General features: G+C 42.5%; 1 protein-coding gene across 7 annotated transcripts in view; it reads right to left on the minus strand.

The window, feature by feature from the left end:
* The window catches only part of kcnt1b (potassium sodium-activated channel subfamily T member 1b), a 433004-nt gene that overhangs the window by 76433 nt on the left and 334876 nt on the right, over positions 1–21695 (minus strand). For 5 of the 7 annotated variants that reach the window (XR_015760695.1, XM_087998271.1, XM_087998272.1 and 2 more), the window contains one exon: positions 8296–8316. The exons of the other annotated variants lie outside the window; for them this stretch is intronic. Coding sequence is in view for 4 of the 5 variants with exons in the window: in XM_087998271.1 (XP_087854397.1) it covers positions 8296–8316 (21 nt within the window). In the remaining variant the exon portion in view is untranslated. The remainder of the gene's footprint in view (positions 1–8295; positions 8317–21695) is intronic. 7 annotated transcript variants of the gene reach the window in all.

A 21695-nucleotide genomic window follows, 5' to 3' on the forward strand; every position in this document is an offset into this window, starting at 1 on the left:
GTACCATGTAGAGGGAGGATAACCAAACAATAACAAATCAGTAAAAAAAAAGTTATATGTCCCAAAGTGCTGCGTAGGAGCATTACCACATAAAATGTGGCATCAAGCCAGATATTAGATAGCTGCATGGGAGCGCACTGTATAGGACTTTCCTTATTAACCTCTCCCCTGCCAAAGGCATGGTGACTCTCAGGATAAACTATCATCAGTCATCTCTCTCTCTCTCTATATTGAGAGAGCAGTCCTATGGTCCCTTTGGACTATCATGACTTGATCTTTTTACTGAGAATATCGTCCAGTTTTATGAAGGAGGAGAAACATCATAACAGGTCAGACCGCATACAAAATTTTAACTCTGTTTCTCTCTCTCCAGAGATGCTGTGAGACCTGCTGAGTTTCTCCAGAATTCTCGATGTTTGTTTCAGATTCCCATCCCTCAGCAGTTTAGACAGGGAATATGAGGGATTGATTGATGTTACTCCATTGTTCGATGGAGAATTTTACAGCACAGAATGAGGCTATTTGACCAATCATGTTTGTACTGGCTTCTGAAAGAGCCACTCAAATTCTCAAGCCATATCTACATAGCTCTTTAAATTCGTCACTTACAAAAATATATCCAGCTCTCTTTTGAAATCTCCCATGGAATCCAACTCCACTGTTCTCCCAGGCAGCACATTCCAAATCCAACAGCTCTCTGAGTAAAGACGTTTCTTCTCATCTCACTCCTAGCTCACTTGCTGACAATCTTGAATTTGTGACCCCCTAGTTACTGACATAGTGGAAACAGAATATCCTTCTTTACCTTGTCAAAAATTGTTATTATTTTGAACGCCTTAATAAGGTCACCGCGTAATCTTCTCTGCTCCAATAAGAACAAGCCCAATCTCTATCATCTTTCCTTGTGTCGAAAATCCTTCATTCCTGGTATCATCCTAGCAAATCTCCCTTGAACTCTCTCAGGGTTTTAATATCCATCCTTAAATAAGGTAGAAAGGGAGGACTGCAGATGCTGGAGATCAGAGTCGAGAGTGTGGTGCTGGAAAAGCACAGCAGGTCAGGCAGCATCTGAGGAGCAGGCGAGTTGACATTTCAGGCATAAGCCCTTCGTCAGGGCTTGATCAGCATTATACTCTTCGTCCTTAATTTAGATGCCTAAAATTGAACACAATACTCCAAATGTGGTCTGACCGATGATTTGTGAAGGTGTAGCATTACCTCCTTGCTTTTATGCTCCATGCCTCGATTATAAATCCAAGGATCCTACAAGTCTTCTTAACAACTGTTTCAAGAGAATCATGGACATGAACTCCGAGATCACTCTGTTCCCATACTTCCCTCAGTGTTGTACCATTGAGCCTGCATTGGCTCACTGTGTTTCTCCTATCAAAATGCATTCACTCACATTTCTCTGCATTGAAATCCATCCGCCAAGTGCCTGTCCATTGAACTTCATCTGCCAAGTGCCTTAAATCAAAGAATGCCAGTACCTATTCTGGCACAAGAAATGATAGTATCCCACTGCTATGTTCCTCTCCCAGGCAAGAGTCTGGGATTAAGCCACTGTGTTCACAGCCTGAGTGTCACTTTGGGTCCAGAGATGGGCTAAAGATAATGTATTCATTCCATCACTAAGATGACCTATTTCCACCTCTGTAACATTACCCACTGTCGGCCTTCTCTTGATTAATCTGCTGCTGCAGTTTTCATTTACCTCTGCTCCTATATACTTCACAGAATGGAGGCAGACCATTCAGCCCATCAAGTCCACATAAATTCTCTGAATGGTATCCCACTCGGACCCACCTGCCCCTGCATTGCCTGTGGCCAATCTACCCTGACCTGCACATCTTTGGACTGTGGGCGGAAACCGGAGCACCTGGAGGAAACCCACGCAGACACCAAGGGGAGAATGTGCAAACTCCACACAGACAGTTGCCCGAGACGGGAATTGAACCTGGGTCCCTGGCACTGTGAGGCAGCAGCACTAACCACTGAGCCAATGTGCCACCCATTCTACCCTCCCCCCAGTAGGGTCAATTCCTTTAGTTGTACAGACCAAAGCTCTGGAATTCCTTTCCTGCTCCTCTCTGCCTCTTAACATCACGTTGGGTTTTGCTAATGAAAGATTTTGTTGGAGCTTTGTGTCTTTACTGACTGGAACATTCATGAGAAATGCTAAAGTAAAGGGGAACAACATTCTCAAACCAGATGATTGGTTAGCAAGCTGGCTCTGAGTTGGTCAATCAGTCATCATCTAACTGGCATATTCTCCATGGCAATGTCTCCACCAATCAGCATTGTGAAACTGAGAAAAGCTTCAGCAATGAGAATCTGGTCTAGAGATGTTTTATTGATGCACAGAAAGTTTGTGATCCAGACATGGATTGCAAATGATCCTTAGACTGAACTGTATAAGTATGTATTTGGCTATGTAGTCAAGGCTATTTGTCAGTTTAGGAATATCTCTAGCATATTATTTCACATCAGAGGGGTCAGTTGGCGATGCAGAGTGATGCCAACAGTATGGGTTCAACTCACACACTGGCCAAGTGGCCAAGTTTACCATGAAGGTCTCACCTTCTCAACCACTCTCCTCGGCTGAGGCGTGGTGACCTGCTCTCTAATATGACAGCAGTCCTCTGGGACTCTGGTGTCTCACTTTTCCCAATCTGGTATAGGTTCTTTTGAATGTCTCCTGCTCTCTGAAGGGAAATCATGTAAAACTCAGCAATATGTACGTTTTGATTGGTTGCTTTTCTTGGTTCATAGTCCAAGCAACTGAGTGGCAACCATTTTTCAAGTTCTCGTATTTCCACATCACATTCTCTACATGAATGTAGAATGTTCATAGAGCCTTGGAATCCCTACATTGTGGAAGCAGGCCATTTGGTCCATCAAGTACGCATCAACCCTCTGAACAGCAGCCCACCCAAACCCACACCCTCCACCCTATCCCTGTCATCCTGTATGGTTAACCCACCCAGCTTGCAGATCTCTGGACATAATGGGCAATTTAGCATGGCCAGTCCACCTAACCTGCATATCTTCAGGCTGTGGGAGGGAACTGGAGCACCCAGAGTAAATTCACACAGACACGGCGAGAATGTGCAAATTCTACACAGAGAGTCACCCGAAGGCAGAATCGAACCGGGTTCCTGGTGCTGAGAGGCAGCAGTGCTGACCACTGAGCCACTGTGCCACATTCAGTTTCATTTCTAACCCTTCCCTTTTGCCATTGGTTGCATTATTGAGTCTATTACTCCAGGAAAAATACACAGTTTTCCAACTCTATAACCTATCCATCTTGAATGAGGATTTGGCACGGACAAAGTAATGGCCAATCATTTCCTTGAATGGACATTCTCAGCACAGCAACCAAGGCAAGTCAGATCATGCATTTCAACGATACCCTCATCTCTCCTCCAGTCGGTGTCTCTTTTGCATATAATTTAGAATTATACAATAGTGTGGAAAGAAGAAAAGCATGCTTGACAGCATTCCTGCAGAAACACTGGCAAAGGATAGGTGATGTTGCATTACAGCCAATACAATGAGCTCTGGCAGCAATGGGCTTGGCAGTGTTCTCAGCAGCAGAGTTTAGATTGAGGACATCATTCATGTTGAATCAGCAGCTTCAGATTTTGCATTGAAAAGTAAATGGACCAACAACGTTTGTTAAACCAAGACCGGGCATGGCCCAAGCAGCCTGATGAGGACTGTCAATTTGTCCCAGGGGTATTATCAAATGCCCCAAGGTTCCATTGTACGGCTCCAAAGAATCCTCTGCTGCTGACAACATTGGCTTCATCAGAGATTTACAATCACGATCGAGGCTCCTTTTGTAAACAGTTTCTTTGTGCCTTCAGGATGCATGAAAATACATAAAAGGTGCAATAAAGGTTGTGGATGGAAATGTAATGATGTAAAAGGCAATACTGGGCAGCAGCATTCAGGCTATTTCCTTTATCATATCAGAATAAACAGGGAGGAATGTGACAAGGTTATCGAACATCCAGTGAAGAATAAACTCCAATCTTTCTGATGCCAACAGTTTATAAGAAGGGCCAATTATTCTTCCACAGTTGTCTTAAGTGGACATTAACACGAGTGTAATTAGCAGCATGGAAACAATAAAAATTAGTCATTGCTTCTAAACTTGCCAACTTGGTTTAGGAACTTAAGCATAAATATCACCCGTTCCTAACTACGTTCAGTTCTGAAGAAGGGTCACTGGGCTCAAAATGTTAACTCTGTTTCTCTCTTCACAGATACTGCCAGACCTGCTGAGTTTCCCCACCAGTTTCTGTTTTGGTTTAGGAAGTTAAGTGTTCAACAACCTGGAACACCTGTTCACTACGTACCAGAGTTTATGGAAGTTATTTTTCTAGTCTATACTTCAAGCGAATGCTGAGTTCAGAATCATTACTTGTGGAGGGGACTTTTTAAAAAGCATTCACTGATTTTACCACTGGGAGAAACAAGCTGGAAAAGGTGACTGTATCTGATTGTGCTTTTAGATATTTTCTAATGAGCCTGTTCATCAATGTCACTACACATCTCTGGAGCAAGTAGGAATTAAACCCAGGTCGCCTGGCTCAGAGATAGGGACACTATCACTGCTCCACAGGAGCCACTTGGTTGCGTTTTTGTCATGTATTTTCTGGTGCAGTAGAAATTCACTGGACGCGTAATCCAGAGTTTCAAGCTAATCTTCAGGGGACATAGCTTGCAATGCCATCGCAGCAGTACAGTTCACTAAAAAGCTGTTCTGAGTAAAGGTGACCATGAAATAATCATCTATTGGATGGAAATCTGCCATCCACACTGTGTCTGGGCTACATGTGACCTCACTGCCATCAGTTGGCCCTTCACTGCCCTCTTTAAAAAAAAGTCTAGAAAACCAATCAGTTCAAGGGCAAGAAATGTAAACATTACCAATGATGCCCACATCTCATGACAGAACAAAAAAGTCAGGCTTTCAACAGGCGATTTGCCTTCCTCTTTATTCTAGTCACTGTCCATCAGCTCTCCTTTCTTTTTGGATCCGGTCAACTAACGTCAAGAGTAAACACGTTGCCTCCTATGTTAGTACATCGTCCTTCAAGACCTTAAAACTGGGGTCTCCCAGAGCTCCTCAATTACCTGCTTCTCCTGACCCCCATCCTTTTAAATTCCTATTCTTTGTTGGTTTAGTTCAACTTCATTCCTTAATATATTTCTCGATGTTAAATGATAATGCTATCTCTCAGATTACTAGGTTAACGGTCCTATTGGATCAATGGCTGATACCATCCTGGAACGGTCAGATTATAAACATGGGCAGGGGAAAGGATTATTTTGAAGAGCCATTTAAGTCTGCAAAACTGTTTTGGATAGGAACTATTACCATACAAAACTTATAAAAACAAAGTTTGTGAGAAGATTTGTAGCTCAGGTGCTCGTTGTTGTGGTTCTGTTCGCCGAGCTGGGAATTTGTGTTGCAGACATTTCGTCCCCTGTCTAGGTGACATCCTCAGTGCTTGGGAGCCTCCTGTGAAGCGCTTCTGTGATCTTTCCTCCAACATTTGTAGTGGTTTGAATCTGTCGCTTCCGGTTGTCAGTTCCAGCTGTCCGTTGCATTGGCCGGTAGATTGTGAACAGAGAACAGCCAGGGAATTCCTAGAGGCATAGCACTCATCCACAGATTCAATCAATAAGCACATTGATCTGGACCCAATATACCGACCACTGCAACGGACAGCTGGAACTGACAACCGGAAGTGGCAGATTCAAACCACTACAAATGCCGGAGGAAAGATCACAGAAGCGCTTCACAGGAGACTCCCAAACACTGAGGATGTCACCTAGACAAGGGACGAAACGTCTGCAACACAAATTCCCAGCTTGGCGAACAGAACCACAACAACTTATAAAAACAATCAGTCAAACTTAGTTAACCCTCCAGAACAGATGTTGCGAAAAAGCAATCAAAGCCATTTATTGGTTCTGAAGCATAGTACTTCATCCTGTGAGTGGACAACATGTGAGAGAAATGCTTGTTCTTCCTTTGCTTAATGCTGATAATATTACTAAATTAATGCCAAATCCATTTCTGCTGGCATTTATAATACCCATATTAAAGTGATGGGAGACGGAATCTGTTACATGAACAGCCCTAACAAAGAGTGCAGTTTCTAGGCTCTCATTTCGTGACATTACAATTCAATTTAATACTCATTTTCTGTCAACTTTTTAGTTCCCTCAAAATATTTTTGTTTGACGGTGAGTGTTGGTGGTAGTTTGGGGGAGAGTTCCTTCAATTGTTGTTGTCATCAAGATTATAAACTGGATTTGTTATGATTGTAACAGCTGCCTTCCATCTATGAAATCTTTCAGGAGATACATCATCCACCTGGAACATTAACTTTTTATATCTCTCTCTGTGGATTAGACCCCTGAACAGCACTATTGGGCAGTACCGACAGCATATGGATTACAGCTTGCAGCTCACCCCCACCTTCTGGAGGGCAACAAGGGACAGGCAATAAATGTTGCAAAGCCCTCACCCTCATGCTCCCAAGCTTGCTGTGTGTTTCCAGCATTTAAATTAAATCTTTATTTTACACATAAAGTCTTTGTGCTGATGGCACACTTTTGCTAGCTCACAGGAACGAGAGGAAATTATCCTTGCTCGAACACCAATCCACACGGATCTGTTACAGAATCCAGGAATGCAAGGCAGTGAATGTACTGTCAGTAAATGGAGGTAGATGCTGAAATTCTTCTGCACTTGCAAAAACTGAACTTTAAAACTGGAAGTGGGTTTTGAAAAAGGATGACTAGAAGTTATTTTCATTCCCTTCCCCACGCTCAAGAGACTAAATAATTAAAGAATCATTGAATCCCTACAATTTGGATGCAGGCCATTCAGCCCATCAAATCCACACCGACCTTCTGAAGAATATCACACCCAAACCCCTACCCTATAAACCTGCATTCCCCATGGCTAACCCACCTAGCCTGCACATCCCTGGATAATAAAGGCAATTTAGCACAGCCAATCCACCTAACCTACATATGTTTGGATCATGGAAGAAACCAACACAGATGCAGGGAGAATATGCAAACTCCACACGGACAGACAGATGGAAGTGAATCCGGGTCCCTGGCGCTGTGAGGCAGCAGTGCTAACCACTAAGCCACTGTGCATCAGATTCATAGAATCATAGAATCCCTACAGTGTGGAAACAGGTCATTAGGCCCAACACGTTCACACCGATCCCCTGAAGAGTAACCCACCCAGACCCATTCCACTATCCTATTACTCTACATTTACCCCTGACTAATGCACCAAATCTAAACATCCCTGAACACTTCGGGCAATTTAGCATGGCCAATTCACCTAACCTGCACACCTTTGGACTGTGGGAGGAAACCGGAGCATCCAGAGGTAACCCATGCAGACACGGGGAGAATGCACAAACTCCACACAGTTCATTGGTTAAAGACTTCTCACTAAAATGATTGGAGGATTCTTTGATGTCTGTCTGTATGAGATGATGGCTGCAATGCTGGGAAAAAGTATGACCAAAGCAATTTATATTTCAGAAACGGGACAGTCAAGGGATTGCAAGAGATGAACCACATCCCGTTCTTGTGTTTCTCTGTTACACCTTGGGCTGTAGGTCAAGAGCTACTTAACACAGACTCAGTGGGCTACTGAAGTGGGATTGTGCGGTATATTAATCATCCTCATAACTGCACAATCCTGACTCTCAGAACAAGTTCAATCAAATTAATTCACGAAAGGTTGGTGGATGGAGATAAAAGAATGCAAAATGAATAATGGATAAAACCAGTGACAGACAGAAAGAAGTTTTTGAATGTTGGAGATCTGAAATGAAACAGAAAATGTCCAGCAGGCCAGTCAGCATCTGATGGAAATAAGCTGATCCTTCCCCTTTCAGTTCTGATGAAGGATTATATCCAAATGCACACTATCTTTTTTCTTTAAAGTGCTGAGTGGCCAGCAGCACAATTCCAACATTCAATGATTACTGTCATTAGATTATGCTACTAAACTAATTTTGTTAGCTGTGTGGCATCCATCTATTTACACACATCCATCCAATGACATCACATGCAATGCAATTGGAATTGCATAATCCAAACAAACAATAATCCTTTCTAAACTTTGAGCAACGACAAGTCCAATTTGCAATGAGGCTTGCATACAAAAGAAATGAGACAGTACTCAGAAAACCCTTTCGGGTGACTAGGTGTTGGCTACTAGGAAGTTCATGCATTACTCACCATAGGCAGTGGACTGGTTAACTTCACGTCCCCACACACACAAAGGGAAAGAAAACAGTAAAAGAAAAGGTAACAGTCAACGCTGAACTCTACTAATGAGAGAAAACCTCAACAAGCGAGTCCTGTCTTAGGTTCAAAATTGGGTGAAAAGTGAGGACCGCAGATGCTGGACATCAGAGTCAAAGAATGTGGTGCTGCAAAAGCACAGCAGGTCAGGCAGCAGGAGAATCGACTTTTTGAGCATAAGCCCTTCATCAGGAATGAAGGAGGCCTTATGCCTGAAATGTCGAATCTCCTGGTCCATAGATGCTACCTGACCTGCAGTGCTTTTGCAGCACCACACTCTTGAGTGAGGTTCAAAATTGGAAGATTATATTAAATGCCGCCTTTGTCGTATCTGTGGCTAAAGCAATGTTCAGATCTCCAAGTCTTGACTGGTCTGTGCATGTTCAGGTGCTAAGGATCATGTGGTAACTCTCATCTCTAAAAGGGAGTTTCGAACCCAGGAAGCAAAGGTTCACCATGTGCACTTATCAGCAATATTTTAACTTTGGAAAAAGATTATGCTTTCAATAGCTAAATAAAGATAAAAGATAAAATTAAAAAAAAGAATGAGGATATGAAATACAATAAGATTAGAGGTTTTATACTTACCTGTACAAATCTTTTAAAACTGTAGAGTGCCATAAGGATGTGCAAACATAACATTAAGGTGAAACATCCTGTTTCATGCTTGATTTTCTGTAAAGTTACCTGTGATCTTGTGTAGTCTTCAAGTAACAATTAGAATATGGGAGCTAGATTTAACTCAGACTCTAGTTTACAGTCTCATATTCTGTCCTGATTTATGTAGACCACCCATTGTTGAGATTATTCATAGTTTATAGCAAAATTGGAGCAACATGGGAAGCACATCATTCCTATTTGAAGTCTGTCCATTAAGTAGCACATCTCAGAGCTGGGTTAACCTGGTTCAAACCAGAGATTCACACTTCTGGTTTTCACTATCATTTCAATTCTTCAAACACATTACCTTGTCTAGGTCAGATTAATAAAACCATCATGGGGCTATAAAGAAAACCATATTTTGTTCAATTTTCTGAACTCAAGGCTCACCCAAGAGAATTAACTTGTTCTGGTTCAAACATCAGCATGCAGCAGCCAGGTAAGTGTTCTTGTGGGGCAGAGTCCATGTCCCCATCCCTTAAATCAGATGGCCTGGGTTCAAGACCCACCTCTTCCAGAGGTGTGTGATAGCATGCCTGAACAGGCTAAAAATATCAACAACAAACAGGTGGGTCATTGGGAGTGTACCTCAAAGTCACCAGAATCTCCAGGGTTTCTGTCAGGAGTGCAGAAAGAATTTCTTAGACTTGTTTCCAAAATTTTGTTTTGCCTTAATTCCCAGGAGGTAGTATGACAGCAAATGAGTGGTTCATTGAGCATCCTGATACTTCATGTTCATATCTGGAGTAGAGTCGATGGATCCATCATTGTTTTTCCATTTATCCTTTTGAACAATTGTATATCATTGAGTTTATTGACTCAAACCTTACAGAAAGTATCAATAACCTAAAATATATTGTGTCAAACTCAACAAATGTTTGGCTGAATGAATAATGTGTCAAGATACCAATTCACAAATTTGAGCCATACTAATTTGCAATGGCTGGTGAAAAGACTTTACCCTCATTGCTCATTTGCACTCTGAGGAGTGCATTTCTTGATGAGTATTATTCTGGCACTTTTACCTGTGATTACATGGAGTCACATGAATGGACCTCAGAATAATGGGATTCTACATTTAAGACAGAGATGAGGAGTCATTTCTTCTCACAGAGGATAGTAGAATTCTTAATTCCAGGCTGGGTCATTAAGGCTGGGTCATTAAGGATATTCAATGCTGAGAAGGACAGATTTCTAATCAGTAAGGAAATCAAGGGTTCGAGGGAAAAAGGCAGGAAAGTGGAGTTGAGGTTTATCAGATCATGATCTCGTTGCGTGGTGGAGACGTGATAGGCCGAGTGGTACACTTCTGCTTCTATGCCTTATGATATTCTATTTGATTATTAATTTCCAATATATTTCAGTCTTATCAAAAGCCAAACTGGAAACATGCTGTGAAGGGAGTTTCACAGTTTCTGAATCAGCGCTCAGATATAGACCTTTTTACACTTGCCTCAGTACACGATGTGTAAAAGTTTGCATAATGTTTTGCAAAACTGAATCACCTGCTCCAATGATAGGCATATAAGCTCATTACTACAACAATTTACAATCTGCTTACAAAATTAAATCTCCAGCCACTATCACGATGTGTGAAGCAAGAAATATTTGGTTGTATAGGAGTTTCTTAAGAGAGTGAGGTCAAGAGTTTTGGGAAGCGAGTTTCATGGCTGCAGGTTGAAGGAATGGCGACTAATGGTGGAGCAAGGAGAATGGGTGCACAAGAGGCTAGAGTTGGAGGAGAATGTAATTACAAAGCAGGTTCCAGAGGTTAGAGAGGTGAGCCCATGAGCTGATGTGAATTTTGATTATCAGACTGCTGGGAATGGTTATCTTCACTTGTCCCAAGCTGTAGATGATTGGGGGTCAGAGATTTGCTTCCAATACCAGTGCCCACCACCACAGCCAACCCTCTGACACCCACTCAAAGAACAAAGAACAATACAGCGCAGGAACAGGCCCTTCAACCTTCCAAGCCTGCATTGACACGTTTTGCCCTTGCACATTAAAACCGTCTTCACTCCATATTCCCTTCCTATTCATGTGTTTGTCCAGGTGCTTCGTGAATGCTACTATTGTGTCTGCTTCCACCACCTCCTCCAGCAGCAGGTTCCAGGCACTCACCACCCTTTTTGTGAAAACTTGCCTCGCACATCACTTTTAAACCTCCCCCTGCACCTTGAACTTGTGTCCCCTCGTAATTGGTCTCATCACCCTGGGAAAAAGCCTCATACTTTCCACTCCATCCATGCCATTCACAATTTTATAAACTTCTATCGGGTGGCACTTCAACCTCCTGCGTTCCAGTGAAAACAAACCCAGTTTATCCAACCTTTCTTCATTGCTAAAATCCCTCATACCAGCCAACATCCTGGTAAACCTTTTCTGTACCCTCTCCAAAGCATTCAAATCCTTCTAATAGCGTGGTGACCAGAACTGTAGACAATATTCCAAGTGTGGCCTAACTAAAGTTCTATAAAGCTGCAGAATAACCTGTCTATCCTTGTACTCAATGCTCCTTCCAATGAAGGCAAGCATGCTATAGGCCCTTTTATATCCCTTATCTACCTGCGCTGCCACCTTCAGTGATCTGTGGACCTTCACACCCAGACCCCTTGGCATATCAATACTCCTAAGGGTTCTGCCATTTCCTCTATAATTTCCACCTGTACTTGACCTTCCAAAATGCATCACCTCACATCTGTCAAGATTAAATTCCATCTGCATTTTTCTGCCCATGCCTCCAACTGGTCTGTATCCTGCTGTATCCTCTGAAAATCCTCCTCACTATCTAATCTGCACTAATCTTTGTATTATCCACAAACTTATTAATTAGACCAATTACGATTTCCTCCAAATCATTTATGTAGATCATGAACAGCAGAGGTCCCAGCCCCGATCCCTGTGGAACACCATTAGTCACAGCCCTCCATTCCAAAAAGCATCCTTCTACCACTACCCTCTGACTAAGCCAGTTCTGTATCCTTGTTGCCAGCTCATCCCTGATACCAAGTACCTTCACCTTTTGTACTAGTCTGCCATGAGTGACCTTGTCAGAGGCTTTCTTGATGTCCATATAGACAACATCAACCACTTTTCCCTCATCAATTATCTTCATTACCTCCTCAAAAAACTCCATCAGGTTAGTGAGGCACAACGTTCCCCACAGAAAACTGTGTTGTCTATTGCTAATAAGTCCATTTGCTTCTAAATGGTAAAGATATTGTCCCTAAGAATCCTTTCCCCAGTAATTCCCAACCACTGCCATGAGACTCAAAGGCCTGTAATTTTCGGGATTATCCCTGCTACCCGGCTACAACAATGTGACAACATTGGCTTTTCTCCAGTCCTCTGGGACCTCACCTGTGGCCGGAGAGGAGACAAAGATGTCTGTTAATGCTCCAGCAATTTATTCTCTTGCCTCCCTCAATCTTCTGGGATAGATCCCATCAGGACCCAGGGACTTACCTACCTTAATACTTCATAAAATGCACAACACCTCTTCCTTTCTAATAGCAACTTGGCTTAGAAACTCAACATTCCCTTCCCTGAGGTCATCATCCACCAATTCCTTCTCTTTGGTGAATACCAACATGAAGTATTCATTTAAGACCTCACCTACCTCTTTTGGCTCCACACTCAAATTACCTCCTTTGTCCTTGAGTGGGCCAACCCTTTCCTTGGTTACCCTCTTGCTTTTTATATACATATAAAAAGCCTTGGGATTCTCCTTAATCCTGTTTGCTAATGACTTTTCATTAACCCTTTTAGCCTTTCTAGTTATTTGTTTAAATTCTTTCATACCTCTCTTTTATACTTCAAGGGTTTTGTCAGTTCCCTTCCTCCTAGACCTTAAGTATTTGTCATTTCTCTTTTTGACCAAGATCAGAACAGCCCTGGTCATCCAAGATTCAAGTAATGTGCCATACCCATCCTTCATTTGCACAGGAATTTGCCACTCCTGAGTTCTTACCACTTGCTGTTTGAAATACTCCCACATGTGGGAGTATTTATGGGCGGCACGGTGGCACAGTGGTGAGCACTGCTGCCTCACAGCGCCAGAGACCCGGGTTCAGTTCCCGCCTCAGGCGACTGACTGTGTGGAGTTTGCACGTTCTCCCCGTGTCTACGTGGGTTTCCTCCGGGTGCTCCGGTTTCCTCCCACAATCCAAAGATGTGCAGGTAAAGTGAACTGGCCATGCTAAATTTCCCGTAGTGTTAGGTAAGGGGTAAATGTAGGGGTATGGGTGGGTTGCGCTTCGGCGGGTGGGTGTGGACTTGATGGGCCGAAGGGCTTGTTTCCACACTGTAAAGTAATCTAATCTAATCTAGTCTGATGTGGATTTACCCTCAAACAGCTGCCTCCAATCAAAACTCTCCAGTTCCTATTTAATATTGTTGTAGTTCACCTTCCCCTAATTTAACACCTTCGCCCGAGGACTGCTGTTACCCTTATCCATGAGTATCTTAAAACTCACAGTCTCTCCTCACCCCGTCTCGCTACTGGAATGCCCATTGCCTTAGGATTCCCAGGTTTCTGCAAATAAGATCTGGTGGGCTTTTCTGTTCCCAATGATGGGTCGAGGAAGACCCCCAACGCGCCCCCCCACCCCACCACACTTAGATAACACAGGAACGGAGAGAGACATTGGAAGAGGCAGAGAACTGGAGCAGTGACACAGGCTGAGGGGGAGAGAGAGAGACAGAAACAGAGACAGAGACATAGTCACCCTGATATTAATAGAAACAGAGCGGGAGCACACATTTACTGACAGGCTTTCATCAAGATGCAGATAGAACTTCTGAGGTGCTCTGCAATGTAATTAAACTCTGCCAACCTCCTCCCACACCATCCCTCTCCTATATCGCCTCCTGTCCCACTCCATCCCCCTCCCATACCATCCCCGTCCCACTCCATTCCCGTCGTACTCCATCCCCTTCCCACTCTATCCCCCTCCTCTACCATGACCTCCCCCACCATCGCCCCAACACCATCACCCTCCCACATCTCCCTCTTACACCAACCCCCTCGCAATCTATTTTCCTCCTACACCACTCCCTTCCCACACAATCCCCCTCCCACTCCATCCCTCCACACCTTCTCCCTCCCATACCATCACCTTCCTGCACCTTCCACCCCCCAACAGCATCTCCCTCCAACTCCATTGCCTTCCTACACCTTCCCCCTCCGATACAATCACCCTATTACACCAATCCCCTCTGAGCCTGGGGATGTTGTGATAGTGTTTAACAAATGAGCAGATGTTGTAAATTCTGCAATTTTCAAGTGGAATTGGTCTGAAATACACTTTTACAAATGATATGAATAAAGTCTATTTTGGGGAAAAAATCAAAGATACACTGTGATGTGACAGTCATCAAATGTGAGGGGTGTGCTGGAAGATTGAAATTAATGCAACATCCGAGCAGAGAGCTCTACCACCTTACCAGCCGGCATATCCTTTTTGATAAACACTGTTTAAAGAAACCATGTCTGTAGAATACAGAACATAGAACAATATAGCATAAGGACAGGCCCTTCAGCCCACAATGTATGTGTCAACCACAATGGCATCCTAAACTAACCCATCTGACTGCATATGGTCTGTATCCCTCTATTCCATACTTCTGTCTAAGTGCCTCTTAAAAAGTGCCACCATATCTGGTTCTAACACTTCTCCTGGCAGCATGTTCCACGCACCAACCATCCTCTGTGTAAAAACATGCCTCACATATCTCCTTTATACTTTCCCCTCCAACCTTAAACCCATGCCCCCAAGTATTTGATATTTCCAACCTTGCTTTATATTTATTTGTGGGACATGGGCATCTCTGGCTGGGCCAGTATTTATTGCCCATCCCTAGTTGCCCCTTGAGAAGGTAGAGGTGAGCTGCCTTCTTGAACCGCTGCAGTCCACCTGCTGTGGGTTGACCCACAATGCTGTTGGGGAGGGACGTCAGGATTTTGATCCAGTGACAGTAAAGTGATGGCAATATATTTCCAAATCAGAATGGTGAGAGGCTTGGAGGGGAACTCGCAGGGTGTGGTGCTCCCATGTATCTGCTGCCCCTTGTCCTTCAAGATGGAAGTGGCTGTGGGTTTGGAAGGTGCTGTCTGAGGATATTTTGTGAGGTTTTACAGAAAATCTTGTAAATGATAAATACTGCTGCTACTCAGCATCGGTGATGGAGGGAGTGGTTGCTGGTGAATGTGGTGCCAATCAAGTGGGCTGCTTTGTCCTAGATGGTGTCAAGATTCACGAGTGATGTTGGAGCTGCCCCCTTCAGGATAAGTGGGGAGTATTTTATCACATGCCTGACCTTTGCCTTGTAGTTGGTGGACAGGCTTTGGAGAGGCAGGAGTTGAGTTACTCGCCGCAGTGTTCCTAGCCTCTGACCTGTTCTTGTAGCTACTGTATTGATATGGCGAATCTGATTGAGTTTCTGCTCAATGGTAATCCCAAGGATGTTGATAGTGGTAGAGTCAGTGATGGTAGCACCATTGAATATCAAGGGCCAGTGGTTAGATTGTCTCTTAACGGTGATGGTCATCACCTGGCATTTGTGTGGCACAAATGTTACTAGCCACTTGTCAGCCCAAGCCTGGATGTTATTCACATCTTGTTGCATTTGAACATGGACTGCTTCAGTATCTGAGGGGTCCCAAATGGTGCTGACCATTGTGCTGTACCTGGGATAAGGACTCTGACTATCGCCACAGGCCATGTCTCTCATAATTTTATATCCTTCTATCAGGACACCCTCAGCCTCCAATGTTCTTGTGAAAACAATCCACATTTGTCAACCTCTCCTTATAGCTACGACACTGCAATCCAGGCAACATCCTGATAAACCCCTTTTACATCCTCTCCAAAGCCTCCACATCCCTCTGATAGTGTGGAGACCAGAACTGGGGTTGATACTCCAAATGAAGTCTAACTAATGTCTAATACAACTGCACCTTTTACACTCAGTGCGCTGACTGATGAATGCAAGTATGCTGTACATCCTATTTACCAGCTTATCAATTTGTATTGCCACTTTCAGAGAGCAATGGACTTGCATTCCAAAATCCCTCTGCATATCAATGTTCCTCAGGCTCCTCCTGCCACTTACTGTGAAGTCTGGCTTCAGCTAGGGGGAAGAATATAAAAGGCCATACTAAAGTAACAAGTCCAATTTCAACCTAATCTTGACTGTAATGGACAGAAAAAGACAAGGTAGATCGAGATAAACTATTTCCACTGGTTGGAGATTCTACAACTAGGAGCATAGTCTGAGAATTAGGGCCAGACCTTTCAGGAGAGATATTAGGAAGCACATCTACATACAAAGGGTGGGAGAGGTTTGGAACTCTCTTTCACAAACAGCAGTGGATGCTGGACCAGCTGCTAATGTTAAATCTGAGATAGATACATTTTTTTGGGAAAAAGTGAGGACTGCAGATGGTGGAGATCAGAGATAAAAAGTGTGCTGCTGGAAAAGCACAGCAGATCAGGCAGCATTGGAGGATCAGGAGAGTCAACGTTTCAGGCATAAGCCCTTCATCAGGAATGTCATTCTGATCGTCAAATTCCTAATGAAGGAATCGATGATCTTATGCTCGAAACATCGACTCTCCTGCTCCTTGGATGCTGCCTGATTGCCTGTGTTTTTTTGCAGCACCACACTTTTTGACATATACATTTTTGTTGAGAAAAGGTACTAGGGGAAATGGGCCAAAGGCAGGTGGATGGAGTTAAGCCACATTGCCGTACGGCAGAAAAAGCTCTAGGGGTTGAAGGGCATACACCTGATCCTCTATTCCTATCAATTAGAAATGAACGCTGGACCCAAATGCACCCTGATCCCACCTGATAAGGTAATATGGCCACAATCCAAAAGAGAGACACATGTATATGAAGCTTGAGGGACAGCACTCCACATCAGACTTGAATTAAGGCAGGAAGTAGATCTCCATGACCTTCTGCAGCTGGAAACTGAAACTGGATTGGGCTAAAACTGGATCTAGAGCAGGTAGCTTTTTTGGGCAAGACAGGAGATGTGTAGAGAAGGCAGTAGGGATCTGAAAATGCCTGCAAGCACACAGGATTCTGGCAGGAATGGAGCATTATAAATGGGATTTTTTTTTCATATCAGGATGACATATTTTGCATTTGACTGGAGACGGATTGCACTTGCCAAAGGCCATTCTCTGCCATTTACCCCCTGGATCCCAGTTACAAAAAAAAGAAACTTGCAAAAAACAAAGTGACTTTCTTTAGATATTGATCGAAGGGAAATATACTTTGTAAGCAATAATCTTATGTCCAGCATTTATCAGGTTCACTACTCTTGCTGTGTGGGTGTATAGCAACAAAAGGTTTTGGTTAAAAAATCAATTTCTATTTCTAAATGATGCTAGCCATTACAAATACAGTGTAAAACACTGGATCAGAAAACAATCATGGCCAAACTATGGATTTGTCACTCCATAGATGTGAAAAACAGCCAGATATCAGAAACATATTTATCCAACACTGCATTACAACAGGGGGAATAGCTACCTCTCTGTCTCTCCTTCATCAGAAACAATCCCTCACTTCAGTCTGTGTTGAATCTTCATTCTCACACTCTTGCCCATGCTCATGCATGCGCTCAATTTCTCTTTCATATCCAACCAACTCAGACTGTTTGTCTTATTTGACCATGCATATTCTTTCTGCATCTCAGGAATTTGGTAAATTTTCCCTGATGAATAAGAGCTTGTGAATAATACTTACTCCAAGTACTATTAAATGCATTCTTTTCCTGAACTGCTAAAATTGATGCTTAATTTATCAAAAACACTTTCCTTCAATTTTACACACCAAGCAAAAATCACTTCAGTAAGAATATTCTCACCTGTAATCTAATGAAAATAATTTGTTTTACTCTCAAATAGGTTACTTTTCTCTCTCAAACCAACACCTTTTTTAATGACCTGTGTTTTCATTATGAATTCAATGATTTGACAGAACCTGCAAATAATTTAATATATCCAATTTAAAAACATTAAAGTTGGTAGGACAGAACTTGCTGAAAAAGGATATCTTTATGAAGCTTTTGCCTTATCAGGACGATTTGTAAGAAATGTTAAAATTAAGAACCTTGATTGGGAGAGGCATTGCCATGGAGAATGAACTGGTTAATGTTGAGTGGCAATTAACTGCCAAGCTGATTAGAGACCACTTGTCAACCAATCAGCGTTCTCCTCACAAGCACCATAAATGTTATTTTCTCTTTACATTTTTTTTTGTGAATAGACCTGATACAATGATAGATGAAAGACTTAGACAAAATTTAATGGTTATATAGTTGTTCAATTATTGTTTGAGAAGTTGCATTGTATAACTGCTTATTTATTAGCATAGAACATAAATTACTCCAAAAATGGCTCCAAATTAAGTTGCGTGAGGTGGAATACAGCCTTATCAATTTCTCAATATTGAGAAATCACAGTTACATCTTTGATTGGCCAATATAATCAAATCTGCCATTAAGTGAAAATTAAGAAAATGAGATTATCAAAATCTAATGATGATTTGGGCTATTGAATAGGAGGTTTGCAAATTAAAGCTCAATATCTTTCCTAAAATGCAAAGGTACTTGTTCGTATACAGGTTAGGCCTCAACTTTGTGAAGGAGAGTTGGTTAGCTCAGGTAATGAGATGCCTTGAATATGGTATAGATACAGAATGATGCTCATCATTCAATACCTTTACTAGTCCTGCCTTTCTCTCCTGGCCCCACACTTGGGTGACCCTCAAACTATAAATAACCAATTGTCTCTCTCTATCTCCCCCCCCCCACCCCATTGGACAGAAGTGCCTCTGGTCCTTGTGATTACAGCAGATCATCAATAGGCCCCAACTGGAGCACCATATTCAATTCTCCGTGCCACATTTTAAATGGAGGAGAGGATGAAGAAGAGAATTATGAAAATCTATAAGGGTGGGGACTTAAGTAATGCAGAGAGACTGGACAAGCTGGTGGTGTTCATTTTCCTTAGTACTCAAAGGCCAGGAGGATATTTGATGGAGATAGTCAAAATCATTAATGGCCTTGATGGATTAAATAAAAACAAACTGTTTGCTAATGACAGAAGGATTGCCAACCTGAGGGCAAGATCTAGATTACTGACAGAAGCAGCAGAGGCAACATGAGAATATTATTTCCCCCACTGCCAGCTGTTAGGATCTCAAATGCATTGCCTGGAAAGTTTATGGAATAAATATTAAATTATAAAAAAGAGAACTGGATGCGGAGAAAGAACAGGGGATGGAATTAATTGGAAAGGTCTTCCAAAGGGCTGGCATAGGTACAATGGACTGAATGGTCTCCTTCTCTACTATATCATATGAAATGAATGTTAACTTCTGGCTGTTTCTTGATTTTAGCGAATATGCAGCCATTTTAAACTAAATTGTGAAGACCAACATTAATGAAGAGTTAAAGATGGTTATCACTTGTTGTGCTAATGCCAATAATTCAGGCTTCTTTCAAGAATCGCACTATTTTTAAACTATCATCATTGATATTGATCAATCCAGTCTCTGAGTGATATTTCTGTATGTATTATGATTGAGATTGGCTAACTTGGAAGTTACTGAGAACCAACCATGCAAACTTTTGCTTTATCTGGTTCATCTACGTAGGCCATCAAGCCTGCTCTCGCATTCAATACAATTGTGGCTAACTGAACGCTTCATGAATTTTGCCATTCCATAATCCAGTAAACTTTTGGTAACCTGAAGGATAAACTTGCTAAATTACTTGATGAGTCATCATCAATGGCAAAATCAAGCTCTGGAACTGATTTTTCTTCCATCTAGCCTTAATGTTTTCCACCTTTACAGCTTGTTTTGGAATTAGTGAAAATGTGCCAACACCAATGCTAGCCCAGATTCAATGCTCCGTCACTAATCTCTCTATTTCCCATTTATTGCAGTCATCAGTTCTTGCATTAGCCACATTGTGTTAAGTAGTATTCCCAGCATCGGAATTTGTTTTCAGTCTAGCAGGTCCTTCTATTGTTTATTTTCCAGATACGTTTCCTCTCACGCCTCTTCATAAAATCTCATCGACATTTCCCTTTAATACTTTATTCCTTGTGTGCTTCCCTACTTTCTCCTCAGTGCATCCAATTGCCTTGACTGTTCCTTGTTGTAGTGAGCTCCTGTTTTAACTACACTCAGGAATTCCTCTGTTTCCTCTTGGAATTTCTAGTGATTTATTCTTCTTACCTCCACAAGGAGAAACATCTGTAGTGAGTGTAAACATTTAAACATTTTTACAGTCTTAAAGATTTCCAGCAGGTCACTGTGTAGTCCTCTAAGTCCAAGTCTGTTCAGTCTTTCCTGACATGTAATTTCTCATTTTCAGTATCACTGAATATTTCTGCAGCTTCTCCAATACCCCAATGTCTGATCTAACTATTTGATAACATGGTGGTAGACAACCTCATGGTTTTTAATTATGCTTCCTGGCATGATTAGTTTTCACTTAAATCATATAAATGCATCATTATAATTCCTTTCATCTTTTCAGTGCTCATTCTGTCTTGTGCTTAGACTAGAATCATAGAATCCCTACAATGTGGAAGCAGGCTGTTCGGCCCATCGAGTCTACACTGACCCTCCAACGAGCATCCCACCCAGACCCACTCCCCTACACTATCCCTGTAACCGTGCGCCTCCCCATAGCCAATCTACCTAACGTGAACATCTTTAGATTGTGGGAGGAAAGGAGAGCACCGGGAGGAAACCCACACGGAGACAGGGAGAATGTGCAAACTCCACACAGACTGTTTTATCTTTCTTCATCCTCCCAACCTGCCATATGAAAACCGATGAAGCTTTCATGCGGCCTCTGATTACAGTACAGGCACAAGCCAGAGGTTCACTTTTGAAAATATTGGCAGGATGTGGGTGGCGATATGCTTAAGGATTTTGTTGGGATGTCTTTGGGCTTCCATTTGGCTGGAGGAACAAGGGGCTGATTTGGAAGTTTGAAGATATTACCCCGTTATGGCCAAGGGATATTGTGGGGTGGATTACAAGTGATTACAGAGTGACCTGATCTCATTTGTAGAGAGAACAAACTTATAGAAACAGAGTTCAATGCAAACAAATGTGAAATCTTAGGCTGAAAAATTTGGTTTGGAAGTCATTCATTCTAGATTCTACCCCCAATTTTTGTTTTGTTCCTTGTTCCAAAACTATCACATTTTAGTTTGATTCATCATCCCTATTTTGTCAGTTACCCACTCCTATCTTCCTCATTTTACCTCTCTCTCTGTGTCCTGTGCCTGTGGCCTCTGTAAATTGTGTCAGTTCTGACAAAGGATCATCAACATGTAACACTTTCCCTCTCCACTGATGCTGCTTGGTATAGGCATTTCTAACATCTCTCAATCAGATTTCCAGCATCTGCAGTGCTTTCATAGGAAGATTCATAGCACTTTTGGTTCAGATATTAGCTATTGCAGAAGCTAACCTTTGAACCCTAAGCTTGACACCAGCCAGTTTCAACTTGTTAATCTCTCGTTTCTTCGCTTCACACACGCCCCCCATCCCACCCCAAAGTATGAGCTGTATTGTGCACCTTGACCTTTCACTGAGGTTTCTCAATGCGGAAAATAGGGACCTAAGGTT

This window comes from Chiloscyllium plagiosum, unplaced genomic scaffold, assembly GCF_037043375.1.
Source record: "Chiloscyllium plagiosum isolate Xiang-an unplaced genomic scaffold, Cpla_swu_hap1 HiC_scaffold_21, whole genome shotgun sequence".
NCBI classification, from domain to species: Eukaryota; Metazoa; Chordata; class Chondrichthyes; order Orectolobiformes; family Hemiscylliidae; genus Chiloscyllium; species Chiloscyllium plagiosum.